Source organism: Myxocyprinus asiaticus, chromosome 1 (assembly GCF_019703515.2).
Source record: "Myxocyprinus asiaticus isolate MX2 ecotype Aquarium Trade chromosome 1, UBuf_Myxa_2, whole genome shotgun sequence".
Classification (NCBI taxonomy): Eukaryota; Metazoa; Chordata; class Actinopteri; order Cypriniformes; family Catostomidae; genus Myxocyprinus; species Myxocyprinus asiaticus.
In genome coordinates, this window is record NC_059344.1 from 59,254,126 (window position 1) to 59,267,181 (window position 13,056).

The following is a 13,056-nucleotide window of genomic DNA, read 5'->3' on the forward strand; positions in this document are numbered from 1 at the left end:
TTTAGCTAACTACGCTGAGAAATCTAGGCCGAGAACTTTGTAATAGTACTGTGACGAACTACGCTCAAGTGTATAATGCTACTCGAACCGTTCGACCAGATGGCAACCAGCAATTTATGGCAACCCTAAAATACTCACACAAAAACTAAATATACTGCAACTAAAACACTGAAAAAACTCATCTAAAACTAACAATCACAGAGTAAAATCTAACTAAAACTTTGGTATAGATCAGGGGTTCTCAACGGGGGTGGTATCACCCCCCCACCCCAGTGGGGATTCAAAGGATGCCAGCGGACGCTGAGAGCAAATTAGTAGAGAGGCGGGCATTAGGTTACAAATGGGGGTCGTTTATCAGTCATAATAATAAAATCTATCGTCAAGTTTCTCTTTGCATTAAAACGTTTATCTAGACTTGAAGTATATCAGTTGGTTCTCAATTATATGGGTTGGTATGCATTTGTACTGCGGTTCATCTTATTTTGAAGTCTAGCGACGCATCTGAAGTATCTAGTTTGACACAGGTGGAGGCACAAACTCGGCTTTAGCACCTGTATGGCTCTGTAGATGGATACGGCTCAATGGACAGAGCAGCGCGAGCACAAAGCTCTTAAAGCTCGAGCTCTTAAACTTGCAGCTTTGCAATAATCAGTGAGAAGCAAGGCACAAGAAGCGGAAACCATTTGAATTTGGCACAGAATTCTACATCACCACCCTTGAACTTACTATAGTAACACTAACTGTACTTTAGGCAGAAATACATTGATAATAAAATATTATCACATCACTACCTAAGCTCTATTCAATTTGTCATAGGCTACATTAGGGGAGTGAGGGAATATAATTAATGATGTAGGGGGGCGTCATCAAAAAAATAGGATGAGAACCGCTGGTATAGATGGAAATGAAAGAAAGAAGGGTATGTCAACTGAATGCTGACCTGCAGCATCCATTCACTCTCCTCCAGAGCCTTTAGAAACGAGTCCTCTGTGTCTGAGGACATGGAACTGGGTGCACACGCCCTCAGAAGCTTCTTGAAGGAGCCCTTCACCTGTCTTGTGTCTGCAAACTCCACTGGTACCAGTTCACAGTTGAGTGCAGAGTCCAGTTTTAAGCCCTGCCAAGTATTCGGCACAAATACAGTTGTGCTCAAAAGTTTGCATACCCTGGCAGAAATTGTGAAATTTTGGCATTGAGTTTGAAAATATGACTGATCATGCAAAAAAAAACTATCTTTTATTTAAGGATAGTGATCATATGAAGCCATTTATTATCACATAGTTGTTTGGCTCCTTTTTTAATTCATAATGGTAACAGAAATCACCCAAATGGCCCTGATCAAAAGTTTACATACCCTTAAATGTTTGGCCTTGTTACAGACATACAAGGTGACACACACAGGTTTAAATGGCAATTAAAGGTTAACTTTCCACACCTGTGGCTTTTTAAATTGCAATTAGTGTCTGTGTATAAATAGTCAATGAGTTTGTTAGCTCTCACATGGATGCACTGAGCAGGCTAGATACTGAACCATGGGGAGCAGAAAAGAACTATCAAAAGACCTGTGTAACAAGGTAATGGAACTTTATAAAGATGGAAAAGGATATAAAAAGATATCTAAAGCCTTGAAAATGCCAGTCAGTACTGTTCAATCACTTATTAAGAAGTGGAAAATTCGGGGATCTCTTGATACCAAGCCAAGGTCAGGTAGACCAAGAAAGATTTCAGCCACAACGGTGTGGTTGTTTCAAGGAGCACAATACTTGTTGACCCCTCTCCAAACATAGCGCTTATGGTTGTGACCATAAAGCTCTATTTTGGTCTTGTCACTCCAAATTACAGTGTGCCAGAAGCTGTGAGATGTGTCAAGGTGTTGTCGGGCATACTGTAACCAGGCTTTTTTGTGGCATCGGCTTCTTTCTGGCAAATCGACCATGCAGCTCATTTTTGTTCAAGTATCGTCGTATTGTGCTCCTTGAAACAACCACACCATCTTTTTCCAGAGCAGCCTGTATTTCTCCTGAGGTCACCTGTGGGTTTTCTTTGTATCCTGAACAATTCTTCTGGCAGTTGTGGCTGAAATCTTTCTTGGTCTACCTAACCTTGGCTTGGTATCAAGAGATCCCTGAATTTTCCACTTCTTAATAAGTGATTGAACAGTACTGACTGGCATTTTCAAGGCTTTGGATATCTTTTTATACCCTTTTCCATCTTTATAAATTTCCATTACCTTGTTACGCAGGTCTTTTGACAGTTCTTTTCTGCTCCCCATGGTTCAGTATCTAGCCTGCTCAGTGCATCCATGTGAGAGCTAACAAACTCATTGACTATTTATACACAGACACTAATTGCAATTTAAAAAGCCACAGGTGTGGGAAATTAACCTTTAATTGCCATTTAAAATGTGTGTGTCATCTTGTGTGTCTGTAACAAGGCCAAACATTCAAGGGTATGTAAACTTTTGATCAGGGCATTTGGGTGATTTCTGTTATCATTATGATTTAAAAAGGAGCCAAACAACTATGTGATAATAAATGGCTTCATATGATCACTATCCTTAAATAAAAGATAGTTTTTTTTTTTTTGCATGATCAGTCATATTTTCAAAATCAATGCCAAAATTTCACAATTTCTGCCAGGGTATACAAACTTTTGAGCACAACTCTATATTCATTTTGTTTGATTTCAAGAAAAACAAGCAAAAATCAAAGCACAGATATAAAAATTTGGGATAGTCTAGGTAGATTATAAAGTAGAAGGTTCGCTTAATTCCATAAAAAGCTTTTTTTGTGTTTTATCCAATACCATACATTTGAGCTGACCAACTATCTTAATAATACAGATTAAAGGAACAGTTCACCCAAAAAAGAATTTTCTCTCATCATTTACTCACCCTCATGCCATCCCAGATGTGTATGACATTCTATCATCTGCTGAACTCAAATGAAGATATTTAGAAGAATATTTCAGCTCTTTAGGTCCACACAATGCAAGTGAATGGGTGCCAAAATTTTGAAGCTCCAAAAAGTACATAAATCAGCATAAAAGTAATCCATACGACTCCAGTGGTTAAATGAATATCTCCAGAAGCAATATGATAGGTGTGGGTGAGAAACAGATCACTTTCAAATTCTTCTTGTGTTTTTGGTGATTCACATTCTTCATGCATACCGCCCCCTACTGGGCAGGGAGAAGAATTTCAAGCAAAAAAAGACTTAAATATTGATCTGTTTCTCACCCACACTTATCATATCACTTTTGAAAATATGGATTAAAACACTGGAGTCGTATGTATTACTTTTATGATGCCTTTATGTGCTTTTTGGAGTTTCAAAATTTTGGCACCCTTTCACTTGCATTGGTGGACCTACAGAGCTGAAATATTCTTCTAAAAACCCTTGTTTGTGTTCTGCAGAAGAAAGTAAGTCATACACATCTGGGATGGCATTAGGGTGAGTAAATGATGAGAGAATTTTCATTTTTGGGTGAACTATCCCTTTAAATTAAACATCCACTTCACAGGCCACAAGAATTCAAAACACAGTATACAATAAGTGGGACCAGCCAAAAAAAAAAACAAAAAAAAAAAAACAGTGATAATTTATTCTATTAATTTTCATTTTCAGTTGAACATTAAAGAAACACATTATCAATAAAGTAAAAAGCAGCTCAAAGTTCCTTCAAATGTCCAAATGTAATACAATTTTAGCCAAAACAGACAAACTGTATCAATAAATCATAGCTTTTATACATGGCTATTAGGAGGTCCTTATCTATTCACAAATTTATTATGCACTAGGGAGAACACTGTCCAAGTATTTCAGGGTAAAATGACCTGGTACACTTCAGTGCACAAATGAAAAAGCCTTTTAGAAATGAACACTTCTTGAGTAACAACAATTGGCCTCCTTATTTAAAAAAATCTAACGGTTCAGAATGCAGGGTAAGCATCAAATCTCTGGCTTCTTCTTTCTAAGTACTGACTGAGTGAGTGTTATGCCTTTACCCTGTGGTGTGACTTTTCACCAAAGATGTAGAGAGCTGCTTGATGCTTGAGAAGTTGGGCCTGGAGGTTCTCAATGCCTGTAGGGGGCGCCAGATCCTTGCCAGCCAACCGTGCGCCCACATCGGGAACAGCGGGATGCTGGCTGAATCTGCTGCTAGAGCGCAGACTAGCCAACACACCTTTCAGAGAGAGGGAATAAGACAAATTCATGTGAACACAGGTTAAGCAGGATTACAAAAATAAAGCATCTAAGCCCTGACAGAATCAGCTAACGTTTTTGCATTTTCTGCGCTGATTTTGGGGAAAATTTGCAGAATGGATTTAAAAGTGTTAAATGTAGCTGAGAGTCCTGCACTCTTATGGGTAGATACAAGCGTTACCAAATTAGCCAAAATAGAGTGCAACAGTGCCTGCCCCCCTTTTCAGCCATCCTGGTTCCAGAAGTATTTTTACCATTGATTTTTTTCCATAGGGATTTCATAAAATCCTTCATTAAAGAGTTCTAAGCCATGAACCAAACCAACCAGCTCTGAGGTGAATCACAACACTACAAACTTTGATTTAATCCAAAGAAGTCTTTGAATATCGGACAACAAGACAAAGGTACAAGACTTTGTACTTAATGTCTTTAATGAGGGAAAGAACTACAATCCCATGACACATTGGGAAGGACATAAAAAAAAAAAAAAAAATGATGGAAACATTTAAAACTATTGATTTCAAGTTGTTGATTATAAGTATAGAATCAATATGTTTAAAGTATATTGCAATATATTCAGATAAATACATAAGAAGTTCGAGAGTGTATGGGGACGACATGGCTGCGTCATTCGCAGCGTCATGGTAGTAGACGGTCGCTGCTGGGCTATTTTGCTGCGGTTTGTTTGCCAACATTTTCTGACTGGTGGATTTTCTTCCTTAGGATCATGGGTAGTATAGTTCTTCAGCAGGATGTCCTCTATTAAACATGTCTGTTTTTTTTTTTTTTTTTTAAATGAAGCTGCTAGAACACAGGCTGATGGCTTCAGCAGAAGCATACATCATCGATGAACAACCCTTAGAGCTCACAGTCGGTCTCTCTTTAACGTTTTATAAGTTACTATTAATAATCAATTCCCTTACGGAAAAAAATGTATGGGATTTTTACTTCCGGAACCATTTGTAAACCATTTTGCAGAACTATGCAGAGTTCAACAGGTGCAGATTCCAAGCGTGCCTGCTAATATCTAGCCTATGAATTGGCCAATTTACACTTCAAAGTAAGAATCTCAATAGTATGCAACATACTGCCATTTGTTTCTTCAGCAAAGACATGATTGTATAGTTTACTGACCTTTCTTCTAATATTTGTGCAACTGTGCTGCAGAGGTCAGTTGTGGCTGACTCAGCCCCTGCAGTAAATGGGGTCAATGCAGTATTTCAGTGCTGGCTAAAAGCTCTGTCATCAGCTAATACAACACACTAATCATGAATCAAGATACTACTGAACCTCAAAGCTGTAGGCAGTACATACCTGCCTTTTCTAACCACAACAGGAACTAGTCTTGCCACACTAAAATCTCCCTACACACTTCAGGAAACCAGAACAATTTGTGGTAACCTCACTGTGGTACACATTTCAGACACTACAGAGGTTAACAAAAGGTTAGAACATGTATAGTAAGTCAAGTATGGATTTGGTTAGTAAGAGCAAAACAGAGCAACTATACCTTGATTGTGAATTCTCCCCTTAGCTGAAGCTTTTTGGTTTGAGTGAGTGAATAGTTTACCCCTGTACCCGAGTACTGGTAGAGTTAAGGGTGCAGAAGTTGGTGGTGGCACGGAGAAACAGGAAATAAAACAGAAAACAAAAATTCACATACATGCAAAAAACAGCCTCTCTGAAGACAGAGAGGACAGTCATTAGCACCTCAGCTTACAGAGATAGACAGGTAAGAGTCTATATATAAGATCAGGCATACAAGATCACAATCTTTGACACTGATGTCAATGCAAAGATGGGACACCACTGAAGACAATGAGAATGGTTTGGTGGACAGATATAAGTGGAAAGTTTACATGAATGAAAGGAATATTATATCAATGAGATTCGAAGAATGTATGGAAAACTAGATTTTTCGATTTTCTGAAGAAAATGGTGGTGCTTGGCCTTGCAAAAATGGCAGCTATGAGGCTAGGGTGTTGAGGGCGGTTCCCAAGGATTGATATGCAGTTGGTAGGATGTTCTGATTGATGTTTAATGACCCAAATCAAAAAGCCCAAAAAGTTTATGATATTATGGTCCTTAGATATTGCTCGGGTCTCTCCTTCAATGCAAATCTATGGGAATTTTAATTATTTTTTCTGCAATAGTAATAGTGATAGTGACGGTTGCCTTAGCAAGCATCACTAATGATAAAGTAACAGAGCCCAAAAATGAGGAAGAAATCAGTTCCATTTCTGTGAAGTGCTCATGATGGGTAATGTCTTTGCTTGCATCTGCTCCTCTAGCATAAACTAGTTCTAATTTCACATAGTTGTAGGGTGCTTTCACAATAGCACTTGGTGCGCACCCGGGTTCGTTTGATGTCAAAGTTAGGTTCGTATGGATGATGTGAATGTTGTTTTCCGAACTCAGGTGCGCACCTGCAAACCACACCGAGAAAGCTTGAAAAGGTGGTCTGGGGTACGGTTCACTGGTGATTAGGGGTGTAACAATTTACCGTGTCACGATATATCGTGGTTCAAAACTGTGACGATGTGCATTGTGGACATTTTTTTTTATTATTTTAGCGTCTATTCTATCCAATACGCACCTATGTAAAGTGGGCATACAAATGGAAATCGGTTTATTGCACACAAGGAGCTCTAAAATATGAGTGCACACTAGCAGCAACAGGAGTTGTATGTTGAGTTTGACTGAAACTGTGAAAACTGAAACAGAAAAGCGAATGTAATACAAGGAGCACCAGGAGAGGGAGACGCACCTTTTCACAAACATGCACTTGTGCATTCCTGGGGGAGGCGATTACTTCTGCACCACATTAAGATATCATTTATCACGAGTGTTTAAAATGTGGCCAAGTGTCTAAATGGCTTGCTTTTTGGATTTGAAGAAACACTCTGGACTTTGGAAAATTATGGTGACAAATTTATTCAAGTTCAGCAGAACCACCTTCTATAATTGAAGAGCAAGCCAAAGTCAAAGCTGCAAGAGTGTATGTGTGTGGGAGGAGAATTTGCTGTCTGTGACAGTACACAGAAAATGAGATATCAAGAGAGAAGTCAAATAATGACATCAAATGAAAGATGGGGAATTTGTGTGATGCTAAGTAGCTACTCGGAGTCAATGGAAATGAAGAATAGAGTCCCACTCACCTCCTCTGGTGAAGCTATTGGAGAAGGAAATGTCCAAATGGACAGGGGCCATCTTTGGGATTCTTGACACCCTTCTTTCACTAGCTAAATAGATAAAGATACACAATCATACACCATGCATCATGAACAAACAAACAAGACAACAAAGCTCTGTTTCAAACCCTAGACATCAGTACAAGAAATGAGTAAGGGGTTGTTCACACCAAAGTATTTTTCGTTCATATTTGCTAATTCTTTTTTTATGTGAACTGGCGTGTCTCGCTGTTTATTCAGCGCTGCATGCGGGAGCACCGCGTTTTTTTCAGACACCATGTCAAGTTAAATACGCATTTTTTAAAGCATTCCACTTTTAAAAACGCATCTTGAGACACCTGCATTCTGTTTTATTTTTTTTCCGCTGATATCTTTTTTAAGTGCAAGAATGTGTTTGGTCTGAATGGCCCCAATACAAGACATTGAAATTAGTCAACATGACTTCTCAACATTGAGACACACTTTAACCCTCTTCCACAGACTTTATTAGATATTGATCAGTATGGCTAAGTCTACTTTAGGGTAGAAAGTGTGGGGATGCCCTCATGCTTTTAATGAAGTAAGAGTCAAGGTTAGGTTCCAGGACAAAACCCTGAGTCAAACGCTGGGTCGGGCTGCAGAGAAGAGTCTTGTTGCAACCCATTTCATGAACTTCAGTATCAAGACAGAAGGTCTGTTTTGTATTGAGAACCTCTTTAAACCTCCATGCAGCACTATCATCAGAGCTAAGATAAGCCATTTACTGGTGAGAGGAGACTGCCTTTTACCCAGCAGGTGGGGAAGATATGGATAGCTTCGCTGATGGGGCAGGATCTGTGTGGTCTCAGCCATCTGTAATATGGCTGTTGGGAGCAGTGAGTATGAGGAGAGGAATGGATGGTGACCTCTTCACATCCTGCTCTCCTTACATAACCACACAATTGTGCTCCAGTTCCTTTGGAGATCAGCCTCGAAACATAAATAACAATTTGCGCAACCAAGAGGAAACCAGGAGGAGATAAGACCCTTGGAGAACACAGAAAAATGGGCAAAAACAAGCCTAAACAAGAACATGACAAACATGGAAGGACTCATCACTACAACAGACAGGAATCTTGGATAAGTGGATATATCTATGCAGTACCTGGGGACAAACCAATTAGGGAGCGGTTGGTGAGGGTGTTGCTGCCATTGGGATTGAAGTAGATGGGGATGGAGCTGAGGATGGCCTGCAGGTATTTCTCTTGTTCCAGACTGCTGGAAGACTCTGAGGATGCAGGAGCTGGAGACACCAAGAGAAAATCATCAGTGATTCCAACTATTAACGACTAACTCAAATCTGTCGGCAACACTCAGACGCTGTTCCGTTCTCCATCCAGTTACGTTGATATTTTGATATACAGTATGTTTTATATAAATATAAATCGTACCAAAATAATCAAACTGAATCATAAACAAATTTTATACACTCACCGAGCACTTTATTAGGAACACCTACAGTACTTATTCATGAGATTATCTAATCAGCCAATCATGTGCATAAAATCATTCAGATTCAAGTCGGGAGCTTGAGTTAATGTTCATTTCAACCATCAGAATGGGGAAAAAAGTTTGATCTCAGTGATTTCGACCATGGCATGATTGCTGGTGCCAGATGGGCTGGTTTGAGTATTTCTGTACTTCTGCCCCATTCACTTTCATTGTAAGTGCCTCACTGTAACCCAGATTTTTGCTTCATTTAAAGAAAAGGAGGGGCAACTCCAAATAAATTTTTGTGGTAATCAATATTATGCCACCAATGCTGCCAATTGAGCTTAACTAGTATTGAACCCTGAATATTCCTTTAATAAACATTTCGTAATTAAAAAAGTCTATGTGAACACATCTAGCAAGAATTTGTTCTGTTAAAATATGTAGTCATCATTTGTCATAACAGGCTGCTGAGGGCAGTAAATCACATATGAATTGCATTTCTTACTTCCAAATATTTCTTCCTCAAAAGTACAAAAGGAATCGTTAATGGAACTATTAAAGGACTGGAACCATTAAGCAAAATCATTATCGGAACCGGAATAGTTTAAATCCTTTATGATTCCCATCCCTAGTGAAGAATCATAATCAAATCATCGTCACTTACACCACTAGTTATGTTTAATTGTAAATGTTTCCCAAGACTGGTTGGTGTAATTTGCATGTTTAGTTGCGCAAACCTACCTGCTGTGGATGGGTTTTGAGACTTGAAAAGCCCAACCACAGTCTTGCTATGAAAACCTCCCGAACAAAGCAGCACAGCTTTGGTGTGAGGGTGTTTCCAGCACACCACTGGCAGACGATTGTGCCGATAGCAGCGGGACACCTTTTGAAGACTGCTGTCCTGCACGTTCTGAGGAACCACTAGGAGGCCAGGGTAACTGCACAATTCATAGACAATATCACCATTTAGAACAGGTCTTGTGATTCTGATCAGAAGTCATGGCTGAAAGAGACTGCTTCTACAAGGGTGTTTCTACAACCTCGAGAAATGTCATATTCCAGGGGTTGATTTTTATTAAAACGTACAGATTTCAATATGAAGGTCACATTAAAACTGACTAAAACTTTTACCAGGGCATAATCATTTTTTTTTTTTTTTCAAATGCCTTTTTGTACAGATTTGACTTTCAATATTAAACTATGAAAATCCATTAGAAATATACAAATTATCTACCACCCCTGGAGTTCGCTAGTTCGAATCCCAGGGCGTGCTGAGTGACTCCAGCCAGGTCTCCTAAGCAACCAAATTGGCCTGGTCGCTAGGGAGGGTAGAGTCACATGGGGTAACCTCCTCGCAGTCGCTATAATGTGGTTAGTTCTCGGTGGGGCGCGTGGTGAGTTGAGCGTGGATGCCACGGTGGATGGCATGAAGCCTCCACACACGCTATGTCTCCGTGGCAACGCGCTCAACAAGCTACGTGATAAGATGCGCAGGTTGGCGGTCTCAGATGCGGAGGCAGCTGGGATTCGTCCTCTGCCACTCAGATTGAGGCAAATTACTATGCGACCACGAGGACTTGAAAAAGCGCATTGGGAATTGGGCATTCCAAAAAAAAAAAAAAAAAGAAATATACAAAAGATTACGTTTAAAACTATAATCATTTAAACAAAGAGTGAAATAAATGAAAACAATTACAATATTGTGTGAAAATGATGATCAACAATAATAAATAAATAAAATAAATAAATACAAAATTCAACTGTCCCACAGTTGTGGGGTCATTTCCATAACACCAAACAATTTTGCCCCTAATAGTTTTTTTTTTAAAAGATAGTGTAGAAGAAGAAAGCCTTTAATATTGTCACACATTATACATTTTTCATATATACAGTGAAATTTCTTTGTTTTCACATATCCCAGCTAAGCTGGGGTCAGGGTGCAGGGTCAGCCATGATATGTTGCCCCTGGAGCAGATAGGGTCAAGGGCCTTGTTCAAGGGCCCAACAGTGGCATCTTGGCGGTGTTGGGGTTTGAACCCCTGACCTTCTGGTCAGTAACCCAGAGCCTTTAACCGCTGAGCTTTGGCGTAATTTCCAATCAAGCTGTAATTTTGCCAATTTATGCAAAAGTATGAAAATCGTACTCAAATGTTAAATATGAAATTAGCCTTAGCAAGACAAAGGAATCTGCCTTTTATTTCAAAAACATTAAAAATATAATTTCCATCATCGTCGTTTCACTGGAAATGACATTGCTGTGAGAATTTTAGAAAAAATGACAAAAATGTCATAAATCTCCTGTGATGCATGTACATACACGTTTACATTGACAAACAGACAAATAAAAAAAAATATTGAGAGTGTAAAAAATTGTTTAACGAGACTTAAATTTCTAGAAAGTGCCTGAAGTTGGAGAAACACCAACCAAAATGATTCATGAATTTTCCAACCTAATAACAGAAATGCAGCTATGAAATTAACTTTTTTTTTCTTTCTTTTTCTCCCCATTTTGGCATGCCCACTTCCCAATGCGCTTTAGGTCCTCGTGGTGGCGTAGTGACTCGCCTCAATCTAGGTGGCGGAGGACGAATCTCAGTTGCCTCCATGTCTGAGACCGTCAATCCACGCATCTTATCACATGGCTTGTTGAGCACGCAACCATGGAGACCTAGCACGTGTGGAGGCTTCACGCTATTCTCCACGGCATCCACGCACAACTCACCACGCACCCACCAAGAGCGAGAACCACATTATAGCGACCACGAGGAGCTTAACCCAACATGACTCGACCCACCCAAGCAACCGGGCCAACTGGTTGCTTAGGAAGCCTGACTGGAGTCACTCAGCACGCCCTGGATTCGAACTTGCGACTCCAGGTGTGGTAGTCAGTGTCTTTACTTGCTGAGCTACCCAGGCCCCCCGAAATGAACTTTTTTGCTGTGCAGGGAAAACAAAATCATGCTGCTGCGAGAGTAGGTTTTTGCTTGCCTGCGACACAGTGAGTAGAGCCTGTTGACCGCTGTAACGCGGAACTGCTCGCCACTTTTAGACCAAGTAGAGCTTGCACTAATGGTACCCAGACCCAGCCTCTGGTAGTCACGGAAACAAGCTCGCTCCACTAACTGCTCCATGGTGGACTTCTCAGAGGCCTTCAGTGTGCTGCTGGAGGGTGGCTCCCCATCATCCGAGACTGAAACAAACATGCATCATCTGAAACAAACATATTTGTACCTTTTCCAGCTTTAAGAACATCTGTAAATCTGACACTATGCATTTGTGAAGTTTGCTTACTGGAGATGTCATCATCTTCATGCAAGGTCATGCGATTGCCCTTCTCGTTTTTCTTCAGAGTTGATTGACGGCCCATTGTAATCTTGCCAGCCCTTTTAGCCCCTTTCACAATGGTCTTCGATAGTGTGCTACGAGCAACAGAATATGTTCAATTGAATGTTGTTCTTTGAGGGTTTTGTTGCAGCCTCCACAATACAAAACAATTAAAGCAATAAAAGGAATAATACAACTCAACAATCAGTATGTTTACATGCGCAGTTATAATTGAGCTACAGTGGGGTTTTGCGTAGTCAAGCTACAGTCTTCATATGTTTGTCCAAGTACACATGACAAAATGTATAATCAAATATTTGAAGGAAGGATGTCAGTTGAAGAAGTGGGATAGACACATCACATCTGTCTTTTAATGCCAACTGAGGTCTGATTAATGTGTTCACATGTTGGATGAAGGCTGGATGACATGCTGGATAAAGGTTAAAACGTTGTGGCCAACTGTGGTCCGATTAATGTGTACACATGCTGGATAAAGGCCACAATCGCATTATCTAGGTCTGTTATTCTGAATTCGTAAAAAAATCTGACTGATTTAATGAAACATACTGAATGAATGTTAAAATGTAAAATACGAGGGTTTTCTCTGACAAATATTTATTGCATGACACTGACCGGAAGCCTGTGTTCCTCTCTTTCTGTTTGGGTAATATGAGCTGTGGTGTCGTCTGTCCTGCTGCAAAGGCGAAAGTGCTAAAGATGGATGGTGGGTAACGGATTCGCTGTAGGTGTTTCCTGAAAATCTCCACCATATCTGAGCTCACCTCTTCGTCAAACGCAACCTTAATTAGCTAAGACAAAGCAGAATATAAGATCAGATCAATTCTGAAATAACTACAATATTAGCCATAATAAGTGGTATACTA

General features: G+C 39.9%; 1 protein-coding gene across 4 annotated transcripts in view; it reads right to left on the reverse strand.

The window, feature by feature from the left end:
• Nucleotides 1–13,056, reverse strand: part of LOC127443396 (myotubularin-related protein 13-like) — a 158,811-nt gene that overhangs the window by 9,680 nt on the left and 136,075 nt on the right. For all 4 annotated transcript variants that reach the window (XM_051721598.1, XM_051705860.1, XM_051713684.1 and 1 more), the window contains 9 exons: nucleotides 12,806–12,981; nucleotides 12,140–12,267; nucleotides 11,837–12,038; nucleotides 9,590–9,786; nucleotides 8,520–8,657; nucleotides 7,364–7,447; nucleotides 5,716–5,790; nucleotides 4,007–4,185; nucleotides 941–1,117 (listed from right to left, as the gene is read on the reverse strand). In XM_051721598.1, the coding sequence (XP_051577558.1) occupies nucleotides 941–1,117; nucleotides 4,007–4,185; nucleotides 5,716–5,790; nucleotides 7,364–7,447; nucleotides 8,520–8,657; nucleotides 9,590–9,786; nucleotides 11,837–12,038; nucleotides 12,140–12,267; nucleotides 12,806–12,981 (1,356 nt within the window). The remainder of the gene's footprint in view (nucleotides 1–940; nucleotides 1,118–4,006; nucleotides 4,186–5,715; nucleotides 5,791–7,363; nucleotides 7,448–8,519; nucleotides 8,658–9,589; nucleotides 9,787–11,836; nucleotides 12,039–12,139; nucleotides 12,268–12,805; nucleotides 12,982–13,056) is intronic.